General features: G+C 43.5%; 1 protein-coding gene and 1 long non-coding RNA gene across 6 annotated transcripts in view; one reads left to right on the top strand and one right to left on the bottom strand.

Annotated features, from left to right (window-relative positions):
• The window catches only part of BDNF (brain derived neurotrophic factor), a 64,212-nt gene extending 56,208 nt beyond the window's left edge, over nt 1-8,004 (bottom strand). Inside the window, exon 1 of one of the 4 annotated variants that reach the window (XR_008703105.1) lies at nt 6,035-6,170. Coding sequence is in view for 2 of the 4 variants with exons in the window: in XM_055549173.1 (XP_055405148.1) it covers nt 7,734-7,850 (117 nt within the window). In the remaining 2 variants the exon portion in view is untranslated. Of the gene's footprint in view, nt 1-4,965; nt 5,151-6,034; nt 6,174-7,733 lie in introns of those variants that run through there. The other 3 variants (XR_008703106.1, XM_055549173.1, XM_055549175.1) reach the window with 3 other exon arrangements.
• LOC129629253 (uncharacterized) lies at nt 3,289-7,870 on the top strand. 2 transcript variants are annotated; one of them, XR_008703108.1, is made up of 5 exons: nt 3,289-3,675; nt 5,176-5,374; nt 6,093-6,586; nt 6,989-7,123; nt 7,740-7,870. It is a non-coding gene; the product is annotated as an uncharacterized LOC129629253 (long non-coding RNA). The 2 variants fall into 2 exon arrangements; XR_008703107.1 differs by lacking the exon at nt 7,740-7,870 and having other exon boundaries at nt 6,989-7,464.
• Nucleotides 8,005-24,313: the final 16,309 nt, after the last annotated feature.

Raw genomic sequence — 24,313 nt, forward strand, 5'->3', positions numbered from 1 at the left:
TAAACAACAAGAAGAAAATAAGCCAGCATGAATCCACACATCAGAAATGACCCCTGAGAACCTTCCCAGGCCCCAGATTCTACAACTCACAAGAGTCCTGTTTTGTCTTCAGCTCTTCTTATTCTCTGTGTTGTTTTGGGGGGAATTAGTGCCTGTTCCTTAGATAGTATATCAACCCTAGAAATATCCTTGACTTCTTTAAGCCTCCAATTATGGGAGAGTGAAAGAATGGCTTAGGAAGAAAAGGTCATAGACTGGCAAAAACTTTTCATTGGCCTATAGAATTGTGGGAATGATTTGTAGATAACTTTTCCCCCTTTTAAATTAAAGAAATCAAAACAGGAGAAAATAATGCCTACAAGCCCCTCAGATGCCAGAGTGGGGTTTGAGGCAGGATGGGCTGGAGAGCTGAAAGTGTGGTCCTTGAAATCTGAAGAAAGATTCTGAGTCAGTCTTTCCCTCTTACTGGCAATGTACTCTTGGGGAACCCTGAACCTGAGGTTCCTCATTTGTGAAAGGTGACTAATAATTCCTACCCTTCCCTCCTGGCTGAGATCAGATTAGGAAACCTGTGAGAACTTTCAAACCACTATGTGCTTATAAAGTATTATTAGTAGCAAATACAAATAAAGTCTGCATTATACAGAATTCTTTATAGGACTCCTTTAGAATGTTAGGAAAAAAGGGGGAAAGTCAATCTGAACTTTAGAAAACTCAGAATGAACACTCCAAAAATTGCCAACTGACAATGGAGGCAGGGATAAAGATTTGACATTTTCATTTTTGCACCCTGGTGTTTTGGGGTATTAGTCTTTAGGGACTATGTGTTTCTCTCAAGACACACTTGTTCAAGCAGTAGCTTTAACATCCAAAGTAAAAGAAGATTTAATATTTTTGAAATATGGCCACTCTTTGGCCAAAAAGGAGAGAAATTTTCTTTTTATTATTTAGGAATATAATCTTTCTCCCCTTAAAAGTAACAGCCTCTCTCCCCATTTCCATAGGATTCAATATCAGTAAGCTCTCACTAAATGTTAATGTTTATTGTTATTTATTAAATGCCACGAAGTATCGTTTACATGGATCAAGGCATGTAAATTTAAGAGACTCACCGCTTGTTAAATTCTCTAGAAACACACAAACACACCCATACACACAAGTGCACACTCACACCCATACACCAGCAGTGGCAGATCAGCAGAGAAAGACACCAGCCAAAGAAAGATAATTTGAGATACTTCTGAGGTAGCAGTTGTAAAATTAAAATAGGCAACTCATTAAATTATCCATAGAGTGAAAAGAAAGCTACAAAAATAGATATTTTTCTGGCAAGTCAGTGCTTTTTAGAACAAATTTAGTTTTAAGCAGAATCTTAAAATCAGATTATATCAGTTCATATTCACTAGAATCAGTTAGATGGTTAGATTAGCTTTTCCTAATTAAAGAAAAGGATTAGCTTTCCTGGCTTTTGATAGAAGTATATTTAATAAAAACTATGTTCAGTTAGACATCATTTTAACTGACATATTGTAAGCAGTTTGATTAAATGAATGTCATTTGAGCAAGTTGGAGCCTTGTCCCTAAATCACAGAATTAGAAATGAAAATCCTTTGTAAGTCATGCCACAGTGATGATTTTTTTCCTCATTTCTATTTGTTGGTTTTTGTGGCTTATTATCTATTTTGTGGTCATCCAGGCCTTTGCCTCTCACATTGCCTGATACTGGAATGTTGTTTCTTACTAAGCTTCCCCTAGAGGACAGGCCAGGAAAAGGAAAGAAACTAAATTCACTAGCTTCTCCTCTTATTAAGAATACAGATTACAGATTCGATAGGGCAAGAGTCTGGCAAATGAACGAAGCAGCATATGAATGTTGATTTTAGATCTTTTAAAGGTATTCTTTCCAATTTACAGATAGGCAATTTTACAAACAATATTTTGTAAGCCAACAAGAACTTGCTTTTCAAATCCCATTTACTGCCTTACCATACACATTAGATGATATTTAAAAATAACTAGCACTCTGGTTGAGATGGAAATGCTGTAGGCAGAGAATGACATAGTGATACCTCCCTCTTATGGAGTGTCTTCTTCCCAGTTTGCAAAGCTCTTTCAGACATTCTCTTCTATCCTCCAAAATTTGCTGTGTTGTAGGTCTTACTATCAATGACACTGAAAAAGCTACAGGCAAAATGAATATATTTTCATCTGAATCAATACTGATATATTCCTTTGGGGGAGCTAGACCAAGCTGAAGTCTCACACACAGAAATATTAACATGCAAGACCAGGGGGCACAAAAGTAGGCTAGTTTACTCTTCGTTTTTTTTTTAAGGTCAAAATACCCCCTTCCTCTTTCTTCCCCTCTTCTCTTTAACACCTTCTAATGTTTTCTCTAGTTTCAAACAGGACAGTTGAAATTTCTTGCGTTCGTACTGAACAGCTCTATGTAAATACACACAGTGACGATCAGGTGCACTATTCTTAAAGTGACACTCATTTTCACAACAGCAGGCGAAACCATTTCACCTACAAGTCAAGGATACCCATGTGAGCGCGTGTGAGAGAGGATGACGTGACACTTTTGAGGTTTAAGTTATTAAAGATCCCGAGGTTACAAGAATTAGGTAAGCATTTTCCCTTCTTGTCTCCCGAAGACTCGAAATCTACAATTTTCTCCATTTGACTGTCAGATAAATTGGCAAGTCGACTAAAAGGATAATATTCCCTTAACGGTGCATTCATTTGAAGCCCTAGCAACTGTATTAGGCAGCAGCGAGTATTCGCTAGCAAAGCATTTCGAGGAGACAGGGAACTCTGCAATTTAGAGTGACAGATGATTTTTTTCTCATCCATCAAACCGCCTCACAATGTCACAATATTTACACCTCTTCCTTGGTGAATTAGAATCCAGAGACAGGCAGACGAGGAAAAAAAAAAAATGCCGACCGGTTGCCGCTTGATTTGGGGAAAAGCAAGTGTTGCACCTTTAAATTCTGCCCCTCCATTCCCCGTTTCCCCCCCTTCTCGGGATTTTGCAATAAATCTCCCAGTTCTGCGTTCAGCCCTGCAGATCCGTATTTAAAACAGCACCATCTGGGAAGGGTGGGCGGCGACGGTGATGCGGACTCCTTGGAGTTCCTTTGCAGCACGCTTGGAATTGCATCAGACTGATCAGAAATCCCCCCGCCCCCAAGCCCAGCCCCTCCCGCCCCGTTCCCCTCCCAGCCCCTCCCCTCCCCTCCCTGCGCGTAGATCTGACTGAGAAAATGACTGGATCTCGGAACAATCTGTGCCCCATTCGCTGCAGGCTTGCTCCGTAAACCCTGCCCAACGCTCCCTTTGTGTGCGTAGCAGCCTATCACCGTCATCTGATCCTAGTGCCTGGTTTTTAGTTTTTATTTTTTTTTCCTTCTAAATCGCCACAATATCCTCGCGTTGCCTATGAATCCATTCTTTTCACCTGAGCAGAGTTGGAATTCTTTCTTTTTTCGTTCGTTAAAACAGTCCAGTGAGTTTCGGAAATAGGTTTTCCCCTACGCTCCCCCACCCCCACCTCAAGCCAGGTCTCTTAATTAAAGAGGGCTGATCCAGGAAGGAGGAACGCACAAGCCCTGGGGTGAAAATTACCACCCGGCTTGGCTCGTAGGCTGGAACAAAGGGGCCGGGAAGTGGGTAGGTTGAGGGTTGTAGGAGTGTGGTGAGGATGGTGGCCCCTGCGCAGGGGCGCGCAAGTCCCTGGACTCCCAAAGGGGAGGCATGACAACGCTGTCGCGCGCTCCGGCCGCTCTCTGTCCCCCCGGGACCGAGGAAGGGAGGTGGAACGGAAGACTGGGAGGCTCTGAGCAGCTTTGATCACCCCCGCCCCCTGGCCCACCCGGGCGGCGGCGAGCGGGCCGCCCTGCACACGCGCCTCCGGTTGCAACCTCGCGGTGCTGGGCGGTCTGTGCACCCAGCTGATTGGTAGCTGGGTCCAGCCGCCGCGCGGAGCTACTCGTGTTCTCCTCCACCTCCTCCAGCCGCCCAGACCCCATTCCCCGGCCCGCTCCCTGGCTCTTCGGCCCTTAAAGGACCTCTCCTCCCAAGTAGAGGCCCCCTTTTCCTTAGTTACCCCGACTGACTCGGACCTGGGCTCAGAGAGGCATCCAGTCCGGCGGGGGAGCGGAGCGCGGTCTCGGAGGCTCCCCTTCCCTTGAGAAAGCGGGAGCCCTCTAAGCCAGCACCCGAAACTCGTCGGGAGGGAGGAAAGAAGGCAAGAGGGGGGAAAAAAAAACAGAAACATCCAGCCAGGCGCGAGGGCGACGGAGGGAAAGAGAGAAAAAGGAAGGGACGGAGGCAGGAGGGGGCGGGGTGGAAGGGGAGGCGGGAAGGAGGGAGGGGGAGAGAGAGGGAGGGAGGGATACAGAGAGAATGAATCCTTCTGCCTGGAAGAGCTGAAATTACCTTGATGCATTTTGTGTTGGAGATTTAGCGTTACCTCCTACCTCTCCCAACCTCCACCGCCCCTTTCCTCACCGCACACCACCTCCACCGCCTAATTCTAAATGGTACAAAGTCAAAATTTAGGAAATCGAATGTTGAGTAAAAGCTTCATAATTAGTAATGAATCTACTGTACACACACACACACACACACATATACACACACACGCACACCAGCAGAGAACGGAAAAGAAGGAGATGAAGGGGAGAAAAAGAGAAATCTTACATTTGAATCAGACATTTGCAGGTCCAAGTTAACTAAACTCATTATATCCGCAGGAAAACTGAGCTTCCCCACCCCCCTTCTCGCTTTACCCCAAGGCTCTCACCTAGGGCAATTCAAACTGGGCAAATACCAAGAAACAACCCCCCTCTCACACTCTCCTTCTACTTCCTCCCCTCCACCGCGCGTCCTCTCGGGAAGATCGAGTATCAAAATAGCTCAAAAATTGGGGTTGCAGGGGGTCCCCGCCCCGGTGCTTACCTTCTTTGCGGCTTACACCACCCCGGTGGCTAGATCCTGGAGATAAACACTTGCATTTCCCAAAGTTAACCCAGTATACCAACCCGGAGCTTGCCAAGAGTCTATTCCAGCCTACACCGCTAGGAAGCCAACTTCAGCGAGCTCAATGAGGGGACCAAACTGGGGCTCGCTTTCCAAACGCTGCGCTCCAAAATCTGACTCTCTCTCCAGCCCCGATCTCAGTGTGAGCCGAACCTCCGAAAAGACGCTTCTTAAGGGCGACACAGGGCTGGCTTACTGCGGGGCCGAGACAGCTACCTGGGGTACCACCACCTAAGACAAATCCGTCGGCTCTGTCCAAGGTGCTGAATGGGCTCGTATCTCCAGGATTACACACCCGGCGCGGCGGGAGGAAAAGACTAAAAAATCTGTAATTAAGTGATATTTGATATTGCTCTAGACGGTGTCTTCCACTTCCTTACGTTTTGTCACGTGCGGATGGCTTTGCCAAAGCCATTCTGTTAATAGTTGATCACATGTTGATGAGACCCTTTTCTCCTATGAGAGGCTTACCCATTTCATTACCCGCAATATGCCCTTCTGACTTATTTCTCTCCCACCAACCCCACCCCCATCTGCACCCAAACTCCCAGTCTTTATCCTATCCTTACCCCCACTCCACCCCCTGACCCCAAACTCTAATAGCATTATTGTTTTAAGATGGAAATTAATCTTCTTGCGAATGTCAATTACATGCCCACATATAAATCATAGAATATGCTCATATATCACACACATAGAAGCAAAGAATGGAATGCAAGAAGGCTGGGAGAGAAGCATCAGCCTTGAACAGCCAATATAACACACACACCCTCCCTCCAACTCCAAGTTTGTTCCACGCAGTTCCACATTGCTGTGTTAAATCTCAAATGATTCCAATTAAAGTTGCACTACGTAAAAACCCGATTATCCTGGCCTGAGTAGCTGCTGTTCTTTGGCGTGTGAAGTGCTAGGAAGAGCTGTGATATGCCCGTTGTTAAGCAACATGTCAAGATTTTTCAATTATAATGCAGGGTTTATTGCTACTCACCATTGTGCCTTTGCTGTCCTGGAGACTCAAGTGTCTTAAAATCCCGTCTCCCCAACAGATGCTGGAAGGTAATGTGTCTTGTTTGAAGTCATCATGTGAGAAGTTCGGCTTTGCTCAGTGGATCGCCCACCACTTGGTGTGACTTATGAATCTAATAACCCTTTGCAATATCCGCAAGCTTAAACTCTCAACCACCTTGGCGACTACAGAAGACAAAGCAACTCGCATCGATGTTGAAAAACCTATAGATTTACGCAAACGCCCTCACTCCGAGAGACACGTTTCCTTTTGAGTTCTTACGTGATTCTAATGAATGAGCGAGGTTACCAATGACTGCCCAAGTGCCCTGCTATATAGCGGTGGTTCCCAGGGCTGCCTTCCAACCGCCGGTCACTGGGTCCTGGCACAGAAAGTTCCCAGGGAAAGTGGGGAGTTTCAGGGTACCCTCATGTAAATAACCCAGCCTGCACACCGCTCCCTTGCCCACTGCTCAGGTCACACCTGGGGCTCTGGCAAAGCTGAGCTCGACTCGGGAGATTTTCCTGTCGCCAGGTAAGAAAACCTTCGCCTAGACAGGCTAGGGCGGGAAGACCGCTGGGGAACTTGTTGCTTATCAGCGCCAGAAGGCTACCGCTTTAATAATAATACCAGAAAAACGCAGGGGGAGGGGGGCGAAAGGGGGGGGGGCAACGACGACGACTATCCGTGCTGTTTACGTGACCAACTTACTGTGACTCCTTTGGTAAAAAGGAAACTTCTTAGAAAAGTTCGTACCCCTCCCCCTTCCCCCAATGACTAAGGGTCTCCAGCTGATGAGGTCGTGAGTGACGATCAAGTCGGAGGGGGGGATGGGGGGATAAGCGGGGAGGGGGTGTGGGTGAGTGACTTGTCCTTGGGAACAACCACATGCGTGGAAGCGCGCATGAGCCCGGCAACTTTCCCTTTCCCTCTTAGGGACTGATGACTAGGCGAGAGGCACCCGAGCGAGCCACTAGTTGCCCACAGGAACCTATGTAAATCGAGCTCTCGAGCGGCCGAGTTGAATGAAGTTCTGACTGCGTTTGCTCTAATGGTTATGGCTTCTCCAATGTGAGTTAACAGCGCGGGTGCGCAGCTAGGTCGGCATGGCGCACCGCGAAGTGTGGAGCCGCGGGCAAAGGCAGGGAGGGGTGCCTCCGCAGCGGTTTGACGCTCCGCGTCCGCTCGGTGCTTCTTCCCCGGAGTCGCTTCCGCATCATCCGGGGGCTCCCGGGCCATCAGGGTGCCCGGGTGAGAGCGACGGGGAAGCGGAGCGGCGCTTGAGAAGCCGGAGATGGGATTGAGCTCCGCGAGAGGGGGCTCTCCCAGGAAGCCCCGCGGTTAGCACCCGCGCTTCCCGCTGGAGAGGTCACGTGTTGGCGGAAAGTAACTTAGGAGGGATAGAATGAACTTCAAGGAGAAGAGAAAAAAGCAAAAGAAAACAAACCACCTCCCCACCCTCTCACCCGCACCTCCCTCGGCCCCCCCACCCCCACCCCATGTGTAAAACAAAGGTAAAGGAGGAAGAGATGGGAGGGGGCGCGGCTCTCTGCTGGAGACCTGCGGAGAGCTCGCGAAATTTCAGGCAACGAGCTGTATAACCCGGTCATCCGCAGCGTCCCCCGGGCCTAGGGAGGCGCTAACCCAAGGTAGCTTTCCATTGAAGCTGCCCTTTGCCTACCCCCAGTCGGCGCCTCCACAGCCGAGCAGAGGAACGGAAGACGACTGTAAACCAGTTGTTATGGAGATGCTGGTCGCTCTGAGGAGCGCAAATGCCCTGCAAAGTCCCCAGACGCATTTCAGGTTTCGTCGTTTTGGCACCAACACCAAGATGTTACTCTCCACCCAGAGTTCCCAGGAAGGGGAAGCCCACCAACGGCGTCACAGGCCCTGACCGCGGCGCTATCGACTGCAGGGATGAGGCAGAGAGATGCTGCAGAAGATGGTGGATAGCTCTTAAGTTTCAGACCATCCAGCCTTTTCCAATTTCCAGTTTCTTTATGCCGATCAAAAGTGCTGTGTCTGAATGACATTCGTGCTTCCTTAGGTGAATAAACCTCAGTTACACGATAGGATGATTAGAAGCAAGAGAAAATTAGCATTCAGTGGCTGCTTCAAGGTCCTCTCCCCTCCCCCCTCCCATCCCAGAAATGCTCATTATGGAAAACGGGCTTTACTTCCCAATTCTGTATACGGACTTCTGTTCGTTGGAGTCTCCATTGGTACTGCGTTGTTATAACTACAAGTAAGTCCAGTGTTGAGTTGATGATGGCTCAAGAGATGTTTCCAGAGCCAACCTAGCTTATACTTGGATCCAGCCAAAGTACATATTCTACAAATGCTTGTCAGACCTCATTAGGGACAGTTCTAGACTTGCCAGGCTCCTGGAGACCTGAAATAGGTCATCATAAAAAGATGCCACACATCTTCACAATCGCCAGTGTAACAGTTCCCGCCAACTAAAAGGACTGTTCAGATTGTCCACAAATTGCCACTTTTTGTCGATCCATGAATTAGCCAGCAGATGCTGCCCTAAGACTAGAACAGCTGGCACACGCCATCCTCAGAGGTCTTGGGGTACAGGTTTTGTGGACAAAACCAGTTTCCTGAGAATGCAATTCATAATACTGTTATTAAGTATTTAGTGTCTCATGTACAGATCTGAAATCTTGAAATAACCCAAGGTGATGATTACTATATGAACATGATTATTCCCCATCATCTAAGATATATTTATATGACTTTTTCCTCAACAGTTTGTGGTCTGTATAGAGACTTATTAAGTTACTTCTCTGATGGATCCTTGTTCTGAAAATTAATGTCATATTTTGTATGATACTACGTGGGATATCTTGAATTGTGAGCTTGGGTTCCTGGGGACTCAAAGCATGAATGACTGATTAGTTTGAAATGATTTAGACAACACATGATGGTGCCGAAAATATTTCCCAAGGAATATTTTTGACTATTGTTGTTCTTTCTTGGAATCATTACTAAAACCTATAACTCATAGACCAAGATGAGGGACGAAAAAGTAGTGAAAGTCACTCAGTCATGTCCAACTGTTAGTGACCACCTCTCTGTCCATGGAATTCTCCAGGCAAGAATATTGGAGTGGATAGCCATTCCCTTTTCCAGGGATATCCCCAACCCAGGGATGGAACCTGTGCCTCCTGCATTGCAGGCAGATTCTTTACTGTCTGAGCTACCAGGGAAGCCCCTTGGTGAGAGACAGGAGCTGTTATATAAAGAGAGTTGCTATAGAGAGTTGGGGAAAGGAGTTAAGAGATGGTGTTTGACATACATATATTTTCCTCTCTTGATTTCTCAGTGATCTGAAGAAGAATTCTCTTCTCTTGATATGTTATCAGCTTTCCACCTTTTATTCTCCATCCACTCACTTACATATTTTCTTTTTTTACATCTGCAAAAAAATCCAGTTTCTAATATAAGCAAAAGTTGCATTCATTTAATTTGTTAAGATAGATGCCAAGCACTGGACCTTCAACAGTGTTCAACTCAGGAGCACTTATTCCTGAGATCATCTCATTTTCTCACAAAGCCTTGGTCAACTATGATATGAACATCACACCTCTCTAGGTTCATCTGACCCCATTCATTTTTAGTACTGGTAAGAACATTTCAAACTGAACAGTAAACAAAGCTTGCTTTCTTAAAGATTACTAATGCAACAGTGTAGCCAAATTTAAAGGCAAGTGTATTAATACAACCTAGAAGGAAGGATTTTTGTTTTCAGACCAGGAATACTGTGTTCTTTATCAGTGCATGGTCTGATGTTCACATGCAGTTTTCTATCAAAGCCATAAAGTTTCTCCTCTGCCTGTACCTTTATGAAGAATGGTACAAAAATTAATAAGAAGGAGCTTATCAAGACTAGGAGGCACAAAAATATCATTAAGTCGATGTGTCAGGAGTCTCGGAATTAATGGGAGAGAGGTAACAAAACAGGAGTCTACAAAATCAGAAATGAAAACGGATTTCTTTTGTTTAGGCAATTAGCAGATGCTTGGAATATCTCTTGAGACAAAGTCCCCTCTATCTCAATTTCTAAAAGGAAATTCAGCAAGCCACATTCAAAAGAATATTTTGGGTACTCCCTCCCCTGTGTCAAGGTGGAATTGACGAGAGTACTTTATTCTTTTCTCCCAGCTTTCCCTCCTAAATCTGTTAGTAGTTAATTACTGAGCTTTCCATCTCACCTTGTGTTGGATAGATTATTTCCTTTCCTCCCCCTTACTTATATTTCCTCTCCTTCCCCTTCAGTACTTGTTCTATGCCAGGTACTTTGATAGAAGCTGATGATCCCTGTATTAATAGTTGCCTACCTTAAAGAATCTCAGAGTCTAATAGACCCAAGATCTAATCTATAAAGAGTCAATGAGTCAGGTGAAGATGATACAGCTGTATCACACATGGTTAATTATTGCCAAGATGTCAACAGTTGCCTTCTCCCAGCCATTACCTAAGGATCAGTTGTAATCACTGAAGAAAAGTATTCACAGAAAGGCCTCAGATAGTGACATAGCTACTGTCTGGGAGGCTCAAGAAAAAAAAAAAAAGGTAGCAAAAGAGTTCTTCTCATGATATAAGAAGTGATTCTGACCAGGTAGGAAGAAAGATTGGCTCTCTTAGTCACTTCCTGATCTCTAATGGTTCTCCACAGGCAATAGAAGGAGAAGCAAAGAATCACGATGCACAATTTGGAAGGCTTTCTGAAAACAAGAATAGGCAGCGATTGCCAAGAACCTGGTGTTGAGCTCATATTTAAAAAGAACTCAAGGAATCTTCCATCTACAAACCTAGTTTAGTTAGAAAGGAAACAATCCAAGCATCAAAAAGAAAGCAAGCAAGAGAAAACCTTAGAAAAGTCATGATGTAGTTTCAATAACCTCTGTGCATTCCTGAGCCTGACAAGTAAGCATGAGACAGAAGATCTGGATATGTCTTAACTCAATTTCAGGAAAACCAGACAACCCCATAATGAGGCCGAAGCAAGACCACATGGAATATTGAGGAAGAACTGAATGACGCTGTCTAAACCATCCTACAGACAAGAGATGAATAAGAGGAAGTCTGGGTGGCAAGTAGAGGAGAAGTGATGTTGTTAATAAAAAAAGTTGATAGGAGATTAAGACAGGTCAAGAGCATGTCAGTTCAGGGCTTGTGAGAAAATACATTGAGCTAAATGTAAGAGCATATTCAGTTCAGTTCAGTTCAGTTCCGTTCAGTCGCTCAGTCGTGTCCAACTCTTGGCGACCCCATGAATCGCAGCACGCCAGGCCTCCCTGTCCATCACCAACTTCCGGAGTTCACCCAGACTCACGTCCATCGAGTCAGTGATGCCATCCAGCCATCTCATCCTCTGTCGTCCCCTTCTCCTCCTGCCCCCAATCCCTCCCAGCATCAGAGTCTTTTCCAATGAGTCAACTCTTCGCATGAGGTGGCCAAAGTACTGGAGTTTCAGTTTTAGCATCATTCCTTCCAAAGAACACAAGAGCATATTAGAAATTGAATAAAAAGAGAAAGCAAATCCCGAAGGAGTAATATAACTTTGTGGTCATTGTTTAGTTGCTAAGTCATGTCTGACTCTTCTGTGATTTCCCAGGCAAGAATACTGGAGTGGGCTGCTATTTCCTTCTCCAGGGGACCTTTCCCACCCAGGGATGGAACTTGCATCTCCTGCGTTGGCAGGTAGATTCTTTACCACTGAGCCACCAGGGAAACCTTCATATAACTTAGGACCATGGAAAGGCAATTAAAAACTAGTGAAAGGGTCCATATTATGATTGGGCCTAACAAGATATGTTTCAAATCAACTTTGCCTAGAGTATCTGGAAAGAAATGTTCATAGGTGCTAAAACATGCTTCTCATAATTAGTGTGCATATGAGTGTTCTGGGCAGTTTGTTAAAAGTGGATCCTGAAGATGAAGCTTTGGCATTTTTAACAAATCCCCTGGTGATGAGGTTGGACGACTCTTTGTGAATGCTACTTCAGCCTATGGTATTGTTTGCATTATGACTTCATTGAAAACTAGCTAATCTCTTTATTAACTGAAGTGAATGCCAAATAACAAGAAATAATTCAAGGAAGAGACCTGTTCCTTTAACCCTAATGTTACACAAATCACAAAGTCTAGCTTACTTTTCAATCCATTAATTCCAGAAAGTTCCTGAATATAATGGGCATCAGCCTCTCACATCAATCAGTCACACTGCCATAGTTTGAATGTTTGTCATTTCATATGTATTGGAATAAAAGAAAAGAGAATCAGCTTGGAATGTATTGTGCACATTGCACAACTGAAAGGCAGTCAGAGAAAATTATTCTAGTCATGTAAAGAGGATTGGTTAGGTCATATTGAGTCCTGAGCTCATTCTGGGTTTCTTTCTATAAATAGGATATTTTGGAACTAGAGAAGGCATAGCAGAAGGCAACCAGAATGACAGAGGGATTTGGGGAATTTGCTTCTACTGAAAGGTTAAAGAAACTAGGTCTGTTTTCTTTTGTAAGGAGAGAAAAGATGGTACCTCACTGAGGTGATATCATTCTGAAAGTAGTGGAAGTAATAGGATGCGACAAGAGTGCCTTATGGAAACAACAGTAGAAGGCTTCTGGCAAGGAATGAAGGCCAGAAGAATGGCTCTAGCTTTTCTAAAGGCCTTCAGCTAGCAGTGTTCCTACTGGCAAAATTCCACTGGTCACAAAAGGAGCGGTAAACACTGAATTTAGATCAGGAAATAAGTGAGAGATGTAAAATAAGGAGACAAAGAGGCATCTTATCTCTTTTTTTCATTGAGAAAATTTTCAAATGGGCATTTATTAATCCCACAGAAGCACTGCACTCATAGCCCATGATGGAGTTTTCTGACACTCTTCAGGCTCAAGGACTTTGCTTCTGTAACACATTTCTGCTTCCTCTTCACCCTCAAGTGGTTCCATAAATTCAGCAAAAAAAAAAAAAAAAAAAAAGTAAATAATCAATTACAATTGCAAGGCTCTTCCTCTAATTTACTTTTTCCTCTTTATCAATCCTGGAAAACATTCTTTTTCAGTTGGGAGAAAAGTACTGTCTATGATTTTGCATATGAGATCCTAACATTTTCATCTGATCCCTGAAACTCAGAGATGGAAGCACTTACAAGCTACTTTTGTCAACCCCATCATTTTATAGCAGGGGAATATAGAACTCACTGAGTTGATAATCATGCAATTTTGTCTATTTGGTATTGGAGCATATACACTTTCCAGAAACTTTGAAAATTCCCCAGTGAACTCTCCAGAAAATATTAGTCATACCATGACCTGTCTTTTCAATAAGTCAACCCATGCAAGAGAAATTACTCTAGGTCGCACAGTGCCTTCATGTGGGAACCTGAGGAGTCCTTTGTCTTCCAGCTGCTCAGAGCTTTCGTGTCTGAGGCCCTGCTGTAGAGTCAATGGAGTGGCCAGACACCAGTGCTCCCCTCCTCCTGGGGCGCATCCTGCCTCTCATCCCTCGTAGCTATCAGACTGTTTACCTCCCGGAATGTTTGGGCTTGAAGTTACATTAATGTGAAGGTATTTGGGAAAGAAAAGAAAAAAAAAAAAAACCCTCATCATTTCCAAGAATGGCTTAATTACAGTGCCTTTTCCTTTCACATCCTTCTGTCCCCTAGGGTGAATTTCCAGCATTAAATAAACACTTCAAATATATTGGGGGCTTCCCTGGTAGCTCAGATGATGAACCCACCGGCAATGCAGAGGACCTGGATTCGATCCCTAGGTTGGGAAGATCTCCTGGAGAAGGGAATGGCAACCCACTCCAGTATTCTTGCCTGGAGAACCCCCATGGACAGAGGAGCCTGGAGGGCTGCAGTCCATGGGGTCACAAAGAGTTGGACACAAGTGAGTGACTAACACTCAAACACTCTGCTGCTTTAAGTGATTTCAAACTGCTGTGAATGGTCGGTAGTTCAGGAAGTCACTGGGAGAAGGAAGCAGTTCTCTCTAGCTTCTCCTTGCAAAGGTGTGATGCTATTATCTCTTCCTGCCTCTTCCTCCACCAAGACAACATGGAATTCTCTATTCCCACTTTTATACTACCCTGCCCTCCTCTGTATCCTGAATAAGGGTTAACCTGAGGAAGAGATGGGGAGAGAGTGTTCCAAGAAGAGAAACTAGCCTCTGTGAAGCCCTTGAGGTGGTGTTTTCATTAGTTAGTGCTGTGTAACAAGTCACTCCAAAACTTAGTAGCTTAAAAGTAAAATCAACATTTATTATACCCATACTTTCTGTGGGTCAGAAAGTATGACCTTAGAAAGTTGAGCTTATCTAGGTAGTTCTGGCTTGAGGGAAGGAAGTAGGTGGGGAGGTGGTGTGGGGCAGGCCTTTTATTTATTTATTATTTATTTATTTGGCTGTACTGGGTCTTAGTTGCAACTTGCAGGATCTTCAATATTCCTTTCAGGACACAAGATCTGTAGTTGCAGCATACAGGATCTAGTTCGTGACCAAGGAACCTGGGCCCCCTACACTGGAAGCATGGAGTCTTAGCCACTGGACCACCAGGGAAGACCCTGGGGCAGGACTTCTATGATACTGCAGTCAAGATTTCAGCCCAGGGCTGCAATTACCTGAAGACCTGATGGAGACTGAGAGATTAATTTTCTAAGCCACTCACGTGGATAGGAAATTGGTGCTCCTGGTTGGCAAGAAGCCTCAGTTCCTCCCCATGTGGACCTCTCCACAGGCTGCTTGAGTGTCCTTGCAACATGGCAGTCGGCTTCCTACAGAGCAAGCAATCCCAGAAACAGAGTCAGGTAGCCACCATCCTCTGTATAACTTTGCCTCGGAAGTCATGTAACGTCACTTCTGTCACTTTCTATGTTAGAAGTGAATCCCTGCCTGGTTCTACACGCAAAGAGAAGAAAGTTAGACTTCATCTATTAAATGGAAAGTTGTCAAAGAATTTTATAACTTTTTAAAACCACCACAGTTGGAAAACCTCTAACTTGTATGCTGCTGCTGCTGCTGCTAAGTCGCTTCAGTCGTGTCCGACTCTGTGCGACCCCATAGATGGCAGCCTACCAGGCTCCTCTGTCCCTGGGATTCTCCAGGCAAGAGTACTGGAGTGGGTTGCCATTTCCTTCTCCAATGCATGAAAATGAAAAGTGAAAGTGAAGTTGCTCAGTCGTGTCCGACTCCTAGCGACCCCATGGACTGTAGCCCACCAGGCTCCTCCGTCCATGGGATTTTCCAGACAAGAGTACTGGAGTGGGTTGCCATTGCCTTATGGCACCACAAAGGGCAATGCCACTGGGACATGATTAAAGAGGGTGGGAAGAGTGCAAAAGGAGGCTGGAGAAACAAGTCTGCAGCTTAGATCATGCAGGGCTTGGAGAATATTTTGGATTTTTATTCTCAGGGCTTTGGGAAACCATTCAGTGGAAAGGGTTACATGACAGGTTTCACATTTTAAAATGATTACTCTGGTTGCCCTATGAAGACTGCATTCTCTGGAGAAGGAAATGGCAACCCACTCCTGTATTCTTGCCTGGAGAATTTCATGGACAGAGGAGCCTGGCAGGCCACAGGTCATGGGTCACAAACAGGGGGACATGACTGAGAGACTAACACACACACAAGTATGGAGTCCAGGTTGGAGTCTATTACAGGCATCAGGTGAGAGATGACAGTAGCTTAGACTTAGAAACGTGGGTAGATATGAGCTATATTTTGGAGGTCAATCAAAGGACTTGTTGATTGATTAGTTTATGGAATGAGGAGGAGAGAGGGTTCTGGCATGAACAATGGGCACTTTTGAAGGAATTATTACGGAGTGGAAAAGATCGGAGAAAAAGCAGATTTGCAATTTAGGTGAGGGGAAGGAGAGACCAAGGGTCTAGGTCATTTAATCTTCACAGCCAACTGAGAGACGAGTTAAAATGATAGCCACCATCTACTGGACACTAACTCTGTGCCAGGCAGTGTGTTCAGGACATTACCTACAATCTTTTTAATCCTCTCAATAAACTAAGGCATAGAGAGGTTAACTAATTCTCCCAAAGTCAAACAGCCTGTAAGTGATAGGCTAGAAATTAAAACTCAGAATTTTCAGATTCTAGAGCTTGTGCTTTTAAGTCCTAGACTACACTTATCTCTCCTTGTCTTTCCCCTCTTTTAATACATTCATTATTGGGGTTTTTTAGCTTTTTTTTTTTTTAATTGAAGCATATGTGGTTTACAATGTTGTGTTAGTTTCTGGTGTACAGCAAAGTAATTCAGTTATCAGATTTTTTTCCCTTGTAGGTTATTAAAATAGACTGAATATAGTTCCCTAACCTATACAATAGGTTCTTGTTGGTCATCTATTTTATGTATAGTAGTGTGTACATATTAATCTCAAACTCCTAATTTATCTCCCCCCCCTTCCGCTTTGGCAAAGCATGTGTGTTTTCTTTGTCTATGAGTCCGTTTCTGTTTTGTAAATAAGTTTATTTGTATCATTGTTTAGATTTCACATGTAAGTGATATCATATGCTCTTTATTCATTTTTGTTTTTATTGTAGTTTGTGTTAGAATACTGCCACAAGCCAGTTTTAATTAACTGTACTGCCCCCTCCCTCCCTCCACCCCCCACCCCCCACAACACACAGTGGCTGGTATATAATTGAAGCTTAATATAATTTTGTTATGTGAATTAGAATTAAACTGATCCTTTTATCTCTGGGAAGACTAGTTTTCTGACCTCATACAACACAGAAGGCTAGATTGAAATGCAGGGGTGAGGCCAGAAGATGAGCATGGAATGCTAATGGTCCCTCGTGCCAGGAAGCCTTAAGCCACATCTGGAGCCACCCCTTCCCCCATCTCCATCCTAGAAGGGAGCAGATGCATCCTAGAAGTTGTGCCAAAACGTAGGTCAACTCCTTTCTACGATGCAGGTTATTCTTGAAACCCAAGAGCTACAAATCAAAGATGGGGTATACACTGCAAATTAGGGGGCACTAATGTGATGACTCAGAGTCCCAGAATGGGTCTGAGTTTGCAAATCACTGAAGAGATGTTCCCAAAGTCTTGACAGATCTATGTTAAGGCAGAAACAAGGACATCATATTCTCCAATATTACTGTGATTCAGAATCTAAATAGTGACCTGAACGCCAGAAATGTCAGCCAAGAGACAGGAAAAGGAATGAGCAGGATAGAGATCTGGGTCTGAATAAAATAATTGTGAAAAGCCTGAAATTTCAAGAGAAAAAGAGGAATCTCTGGCCCCCACACTGGGCCTTTCTTGGTTCTTCTGCCTCTGCCTCCTGCCTCCCGTAAGGCAGGACACAAGTCTTAGAAAAGGGCCGCACTGGAAAGAACTTTCATTCAGACTCTCTTACCAGCTGTATTCTCTGACCTTGGCAAATCATTTTCTCTCTCTGGGCCTCAGTTTTTCTACTCATATAATGGCATTCGATTTGACGTTTGTTTTGAGCTGAATTGCATCCCCCCAAAATTCATCTTTTGAAATCCTGATCCATAGTACCTCAGATGTAACCATATTTGGAGATGGGGTCATTAAAGAGGTGATCAAATTAAATGAGGGTGTTAGTGTCAGTCGCTCAGTTGTGTCTGACTCTTTGGGACCCCATGGACTGTAACCCTCCAGGCTCCTCCATCCATGGAATTTTCCAGGCAAAAATACTGGAGTGGGTTGTCATTTCCTTCTCTGGGGATCTTCTCAATCCAGAGATGGAAGCTGGGTCTCACATTGCGGGCAAACTCTTTACCATCTGAGCCACCAGGGAAGCGGAGCTCTAATCCAATATGACTGATGTTCTTATAAGAAGAAAGACACCAGGGATGCATTTTTACTGAGGAAAGACCACAAGAGGACACAGCAAGCCAGTGGGCATGTGCACTCCAAGGACAGAGGCCTCAGAGGTAAACCAACCCTACTGGTACCTTGTCTTCGGCAGCTTCCAGAAATGTGAAAAAATAAATTTCTCTTGTTAAAGCCACCCGATTTGTGCTATTTTATAACGGCAGCCCAGAAAATGAATGCATATTTCAAACTGCCAAGTATTCTGCCTTCCTGTTTCTGTGAAATTTCCTTCAATACACTTAGTATTGGGATCCATCGAAGCTGACTGCAAATGCTTTGACAGTTCTCCCATCAGTGGGATCAATGTGCTCCTCTCCCAGATCCTGATGGACTCTGTGACTGCTCTGACCAACAGAATATAGCAAAAGAGACACTGTGACACTTTCTGAGTTTAGGCCTTAAGTGGTTCTGAGCTTCTCTTCCTGTCTCTGGGAATGCTTGCTCTTGGAGCCTTAGGCTGCCATGTCAGAAAGACCATGTGCAAAGCCATGAAATTATATAGAGAAGGAATGGGGCCAGTGGTGCCTAACCTTCCAGTATGTCCTGCCAAGAAGCTGGCACATGAGTGAAATTGTCCTACAACCTCCAGATCACATCAGCTACCCCTGAAGGCTTTCAAGTGACCCTGGTTGATGCCGGGTAGAGTGGAAGAATTGTCTGGCTGAACCCTGTCTGAATTATTATCTCACAAAATCATCAGTTATAACAAGGTTGCAGATATAAGTGAACCACTAAGGTTCTTGTTAGTTTGCTACAATGATATAATGAACATTTCTGAACTGATTTACTGGATATAGCTCTATCAACTCTATACAAGCCTCTCTTACAAAGTCTCACTTTGGGGGAAGAAGTAAGGTGCAACTATTAAGGGAAAAGGTTTGGGGCTAAGATTTGGATTTTGATAAGTTCTGCCTTTGGCAAGTCTCTTATTTCAAAGTCATTTGGTATCTTTGATCCCAGTTTCCTCATCAGTTAGATGGGGATAATCACCCCTCCTGTGTGAGGCTTCGTGAGAATTTAATGTGTTAGACATCACATTGCTAGGCAGATAGTGAGCCTCCTGTAGATGGTAACCACTATTCCTTCATAGGTAATGCTGCTTCTGCTTCCAGTTATGATAATGAAACCAGGTGCACTTACCTATACCTGCCAATGAAGTTGGATGAAATGCATCTTCCAAACGAGCCGCTTTCATTGGTCTGCCACAGAGTCAAAATCCCACCGTTGACACTTCACTTACTTATGACTGTGCTGGGTCTTTGTTGCTACATGTGGGCTTTCTCTAGTTGCGGCGAGCAGGGGTTACTCTGAAGTTGTGGTGTGCATGCTTGTCATCGCAGTGGCTTCTCTTGTTGCAGAGCACGGTTCTAGGGCTCACAAGCTTCAGTAGTTGTGGCACATGGGCTTAGTTGCCCCAAGGCACGTGGAATCTTCCTGGACCAGGGATTGAACCTGTGTCCCCAGTGGCAAGCAGACTTCTAACCGCTGGACCATGAGGGAAATCCTCCAGAGAAGTTTGGAATGAAAGCTCAGGTCTGAGAAATGGCAGAGAAGAGACTAATCAGGAGGGCAAACCCACTGGGAAGTTAGGTGGGGTTTTGGAAGCACAGAAAGGAAGGCTTTTCCCATCAATGTCTCCTAGATTCCTCCAGGGAAGGAACTCTTTCTCTCTGGTGTATTCCCAAGGCCCTATCTGTCCTTTAGTCCATAGCACACTCTGCCTTCTGATAGAACTACTTCTGTCTATGTCTGTCCCTCCATCCAGAGGAGCAGCACTGAGAAAGCAGAAATCAGGTTTCCTTTATCTTTATACCCCAGCCAGAGATCTGGCAAAGAGGAGTTAATAAATAGCTGTTGAACTGAATTGAGGAAACTGTGGACTCAGAGGAACTAAAAAGAACACAAAAAAAGCAGTTATTGGACTTTCCTGGTAGTCCAGTGGCTAAGGCTCTACAATCCCAATGCAGGGGACCCAGGTTCAATCGCTGGTCAGGGAACTAGATCCCATATGGCACAGTTAAGAGTTCACATGTCACAACTAAAGATCCTGTGTACTGCCAGGAAGATCAAAGATACTACGTGCTGCAACTAAGACCCAGTGCAGGCAAATAAATATATATATTTTTTAATGCTTAAAAAAACCCACCAAGTTACTAACTTCTTTCTTTTTTGTGTGGTATTGACCTGGCCTCAATTTCCTTCTATGAAATCATGGACTTAGACCTATTGATCTCTAGGAAGGCAATTTTGAACCTGACAGCCGTGAACTAATTAACATCTCTGCACTCTTTATTCTCAGAGTGCAGGCTTTATACCTTGAATTGAGGTGAAATCCAATCTAGAGGGCTCATGTTCATTAAAAAGGCCTACAGCATTGCTTGGAAGTGTCAGATGCTGGCTTGCCCAAATTCCAACAGGGATAATTGCATTCTGACAACTTCAAGTGTCCCTGCACTCTTCAATTGGTTAAGGTAGACTTCTCTTCCCTTCTCAAATTATTTTGCACTGCTGTCCTTGGCTGTTAAACACATAATTTGTAAGCCATTTTATTCTTTCTTTTGAAGAACTATGTAGTTTTGCTAAGGTTTAATAACAATTTTGACCACAAAAAATATTGTATGGCTTTGGGTTATTACCATGGATGAAAGGCTGTGCCTACATACTATATTGGGGATATTTTAAAACCTTATTAGTTGTCCTTCAGTGTTAAAGAATGACCCTGCAATATGAAAATTCTTTCACAGTGATTGATCCAGGTATTTATGGGAGGAGAATAAAATGCCATGAGAAGTCGAACTTCCCTTCTGACAGAGGCATGGACTTGCCTCTAAAAATTGCCAGGGGCCACATATGTCACTTCGTTAATAAGATAACTGTAGATTCCAGCGTGTTATGTAGTTCTGTCTTAAAACACCCTTAACGTGACCTGATATACCTCCCAATCTAGTAAAGGAACGAGAACGTGGGAAAGGTATTGGAAATTATGGTGGCTCCATTAATATTGCTATAACCATGATTACATTTATTGGTTTATTTTCTGTCTTCGTCATGGAATGCAGAAACAGAGGAGGCAATGTGCCGTAACTTGCCCTCATATTCAGTTCCAGCAAGATACCTCTGTAAAATCATTTGTTTAATATTAAGGAGGTAATTTAACCCATTTTGTGAAGCTTTATTTTATTAGCAGCTGCTATAATAGGTTCCATCTGATCATCTTTCTTTGGTTATAATAATAACATCCTTATCCTCTTAATGATGAAATTTTCTCCACTCCTTTGATGTCTGTGCTAATTGCTATCTATTGTAATATTTAAATTCAGAATTAGAATGAGTTTCTTCCTTGATCTGTAGCTCTTAAAAGAGTCAAGTTGTGAACACAATGACACCGAATCAAACCCTAACTTGAGGCCTGTAATAATCTTAACAGCTCAATGACTCTGCTATTATAAATAGATGGTTCCTCCCTTTCATCACCAAATGTTTACTGAGCACTTCCTTTGGCTAAGTATGAAGAGACTGATAAAACGATTGCTGTACCGCTATGACCCTGTTACCCATTTCCTCCTTGACACGGATAGTATACATGTTGGAAAAAAACTAACAATTTCATTAAATGTATCTGTAGGTAGGATGAATGAGATGAGGCATGGAAAGAGGAAAGGGGTGCTGATAATGAATTACGAAATGAAGTCTCTGTAGGGGGTCCTCTAACTCTGTTTGGACTTTTTCTGGAATCTCTTAGAAAAAGGACCCATTTTCAAGCTTGGCTTGGAATTTTGGAGTATTTACAGAGTCACAGAAGTTTTTCCATGTGACCCAGCTCCATAACAGTATATTTGGGTGAAATTGAGTAAACATTTGTGTTGCTATCCAAAGCATGTCATGTGCTGCTTGTAAGATTTCTCACATGATTGCTGATCTCCCCTTGGAGTTTATTGCATTGCTCAACACTCAAGACAGGAAGTTTGTCACTCAAGACAGGAAGTTTCCTGCTAAAAGGCCAGATTGTCTTTATGACCTTAAATTTATTATCATTATTATAATAGGTTATAATAATATTATATCATTTTTACATCAGTTAATTTTCAATCAGTTAACATTCTCTTAATCTTCTGATCCTTTTTCTGATGGTTAGAAAATCTTTGGATTATATACTTTTTTAGTGATTATGATCTGGTTTAAAGGAGTGTCAACATTACCCTTTAATTTAGGAGATTGAAGTCAAAAGTATGACATGGTATTTACACAACTTCTAGGACAGACCCATTTATCTATGTTTTAGTTGCCTTCTGTCGTGACTTTAGCAAAAAGAAGCAGACTAAAAAGGCTCATGGATGATTATGGACTTAGGGTTGGTAACTATGGAAGGGTTCTGGGGGTACTTGGGTTCTACAGACAGAATCAAAATCTCTCTTATCATGGGTTTATGATTGAGGTGTGTCTGTGTATGTGTGCATGTGTGTGTGTGTGTATGTATGTGTGTGTGTGAACACTTTGATTTCTTCAAGGAGGGAGAGAGGGAATTTAACTATTTATAGAGGTACTTCTTCCATCTGGTAAATGCTCAATAGATGGACTGGTTGAGTAACAAAAGTACCAGACATAGATAAAGATGGAACTTGCTTTACTGCAAATAGTCTTGAAAGTCACTAATCTTCCATTTGATTTAATTAATGAATATAAACTGTCTACACATGCCATAAATTGTGTTATGTTCTCTGAGTAATTTGAAAAGTGCATAATTTCTCTGGAGACACTTACTACTAGTGAAGGGTGGGAAGCACATGGACAGCCACTGTCCCGTCCTGCTCCCACATCAGACATTTCTAATCGATGATGGTGCGCTTTCTGTCTGAATCTGGATTCAGTCTCAAAATCTTTTTAAACTTGATGCTCTAGGCAGTTCTTTCCAATCCGTCTAAGTTGGGACAAGAAAGAAAATCCATTTACCATCCTGACTCTAGTGGAGGGACAGATATATACACAAATGCCTATGTTATCAGGTAGACCATATCATTAACAAAAATAGATATTCCTTAAGTATTTACTACATACTGGATCAAATTCTCAACAATGGATTTAGTAGTTATGTCCCAACGATGAAAATGACTTAAAGGAAATCTTATTTGGATCATCTTTTGAAAAACAAAAACATATACTTCAAAAGTAGATTATCATCCTCTGATTGACCTGCTTGACAAGAGCAACTGTGTATAGAATTTTGTGTATGTATCACACATGTACGAAATGTTCAACTTCAATTAAACTCCTTCACCAGACTATGAGATGAAGCAGAACGAATAGGGAAGAGTGGTTTTTCAAGGAAAAACAATTCAGAATAGGAAAATGAAATTAAAGCATTCAATGAAAGTGAAGAGAAAGAATATGGAAACTAAAATTACTAAACAAATCTCTTCCACCCTCCATTTGACACTGGAAAAAAATATTCATTTTTCTTTTGTTTCCTGATTGAAAAAAAAAAAACAAACCCTCTGATTCCTATTAGATTAGCTTTTATAGCAAAGTCTAAACCTTAATATGTTAACAAAGCGTAGAGTATTTTTTAAAGTAAGACATCAATTTAGCAGGTCTGTAAACTCTAGACTGGGGCTTCCCTGGTAGCTCAGACGGTAAAAGCATCTGCCTACAATGCGGGAGACCTGGGTTCGATCCCTGGGTTGGGAAGATCCCCTGGAGAAGGAAATGGCAACCCACTCCAGTATTCTTGCCTGGAAAATCCCATGGACTGAGGAGTCTGGTGGGCTACAGTCCGTGGGATTGCAGAGTCAGACATGACTGAACAACTTCACTTGGGACTTGTAGACTGAATGCTTGTGTCTTCTCAAAATTCATATGTTGAAACCTAATCCACAGTATAATATTTGGAGGTGAGACCTTTGGGAGATGATTAAGTCGTGAGGGTAGAGTCCCCATGAATGGGATGAATGCCCTTAGAACAGAGACCCCAGAGGGTTCCCTCAACCCTTTCCTCCATCTGAGGATTCAGGGAGAAGATGACTGATGGCTCTCTGTGACCTAGAAAGTGTGTTCTCACCAGCCACCAAATATACGGAGGCCTTGACTTTGGATTTCCTGGCCTCCAGAACTGTGAAAAATAAATGTCTGTGTCTATAAGCCACCCAATCTATGCTGTGTTGTTCCAGCAGCTGGGACAAACTAAGACATGGGGATATTCCTTAGAACTCACATGAGATTTTAAAAAGATAAAGGAGTACATTACCATATGTAAAATAGATAGCCAATGGGAATTTGCTATATGACTCAGCAAAACTCAAACGGAGCTCTGTAACAACCTAGAGGGGTAGGATGGGGTGGGAGGTAGGAGGGAGGTTCAAGACGGAGGGGACATATGTATACCTATGGC

This window comes from Bubalus kerabau, chromosome 15, assembly GCF_029407905.1.
Source record: "Bubalus kerabau isolate K-KA32 ecotype Philippines breed swamp buffalo chromosome 15, PCC_UOA_SB_1v2, whole genome shotgun sequence".
Classification (NCBI taxonomy): domain Eukaryota; kingdom Metazoa; phylum Chordata; class Mammalia; order Artiodactyla; family Bovidae; genus Bubalus; species Bubalus kerabau.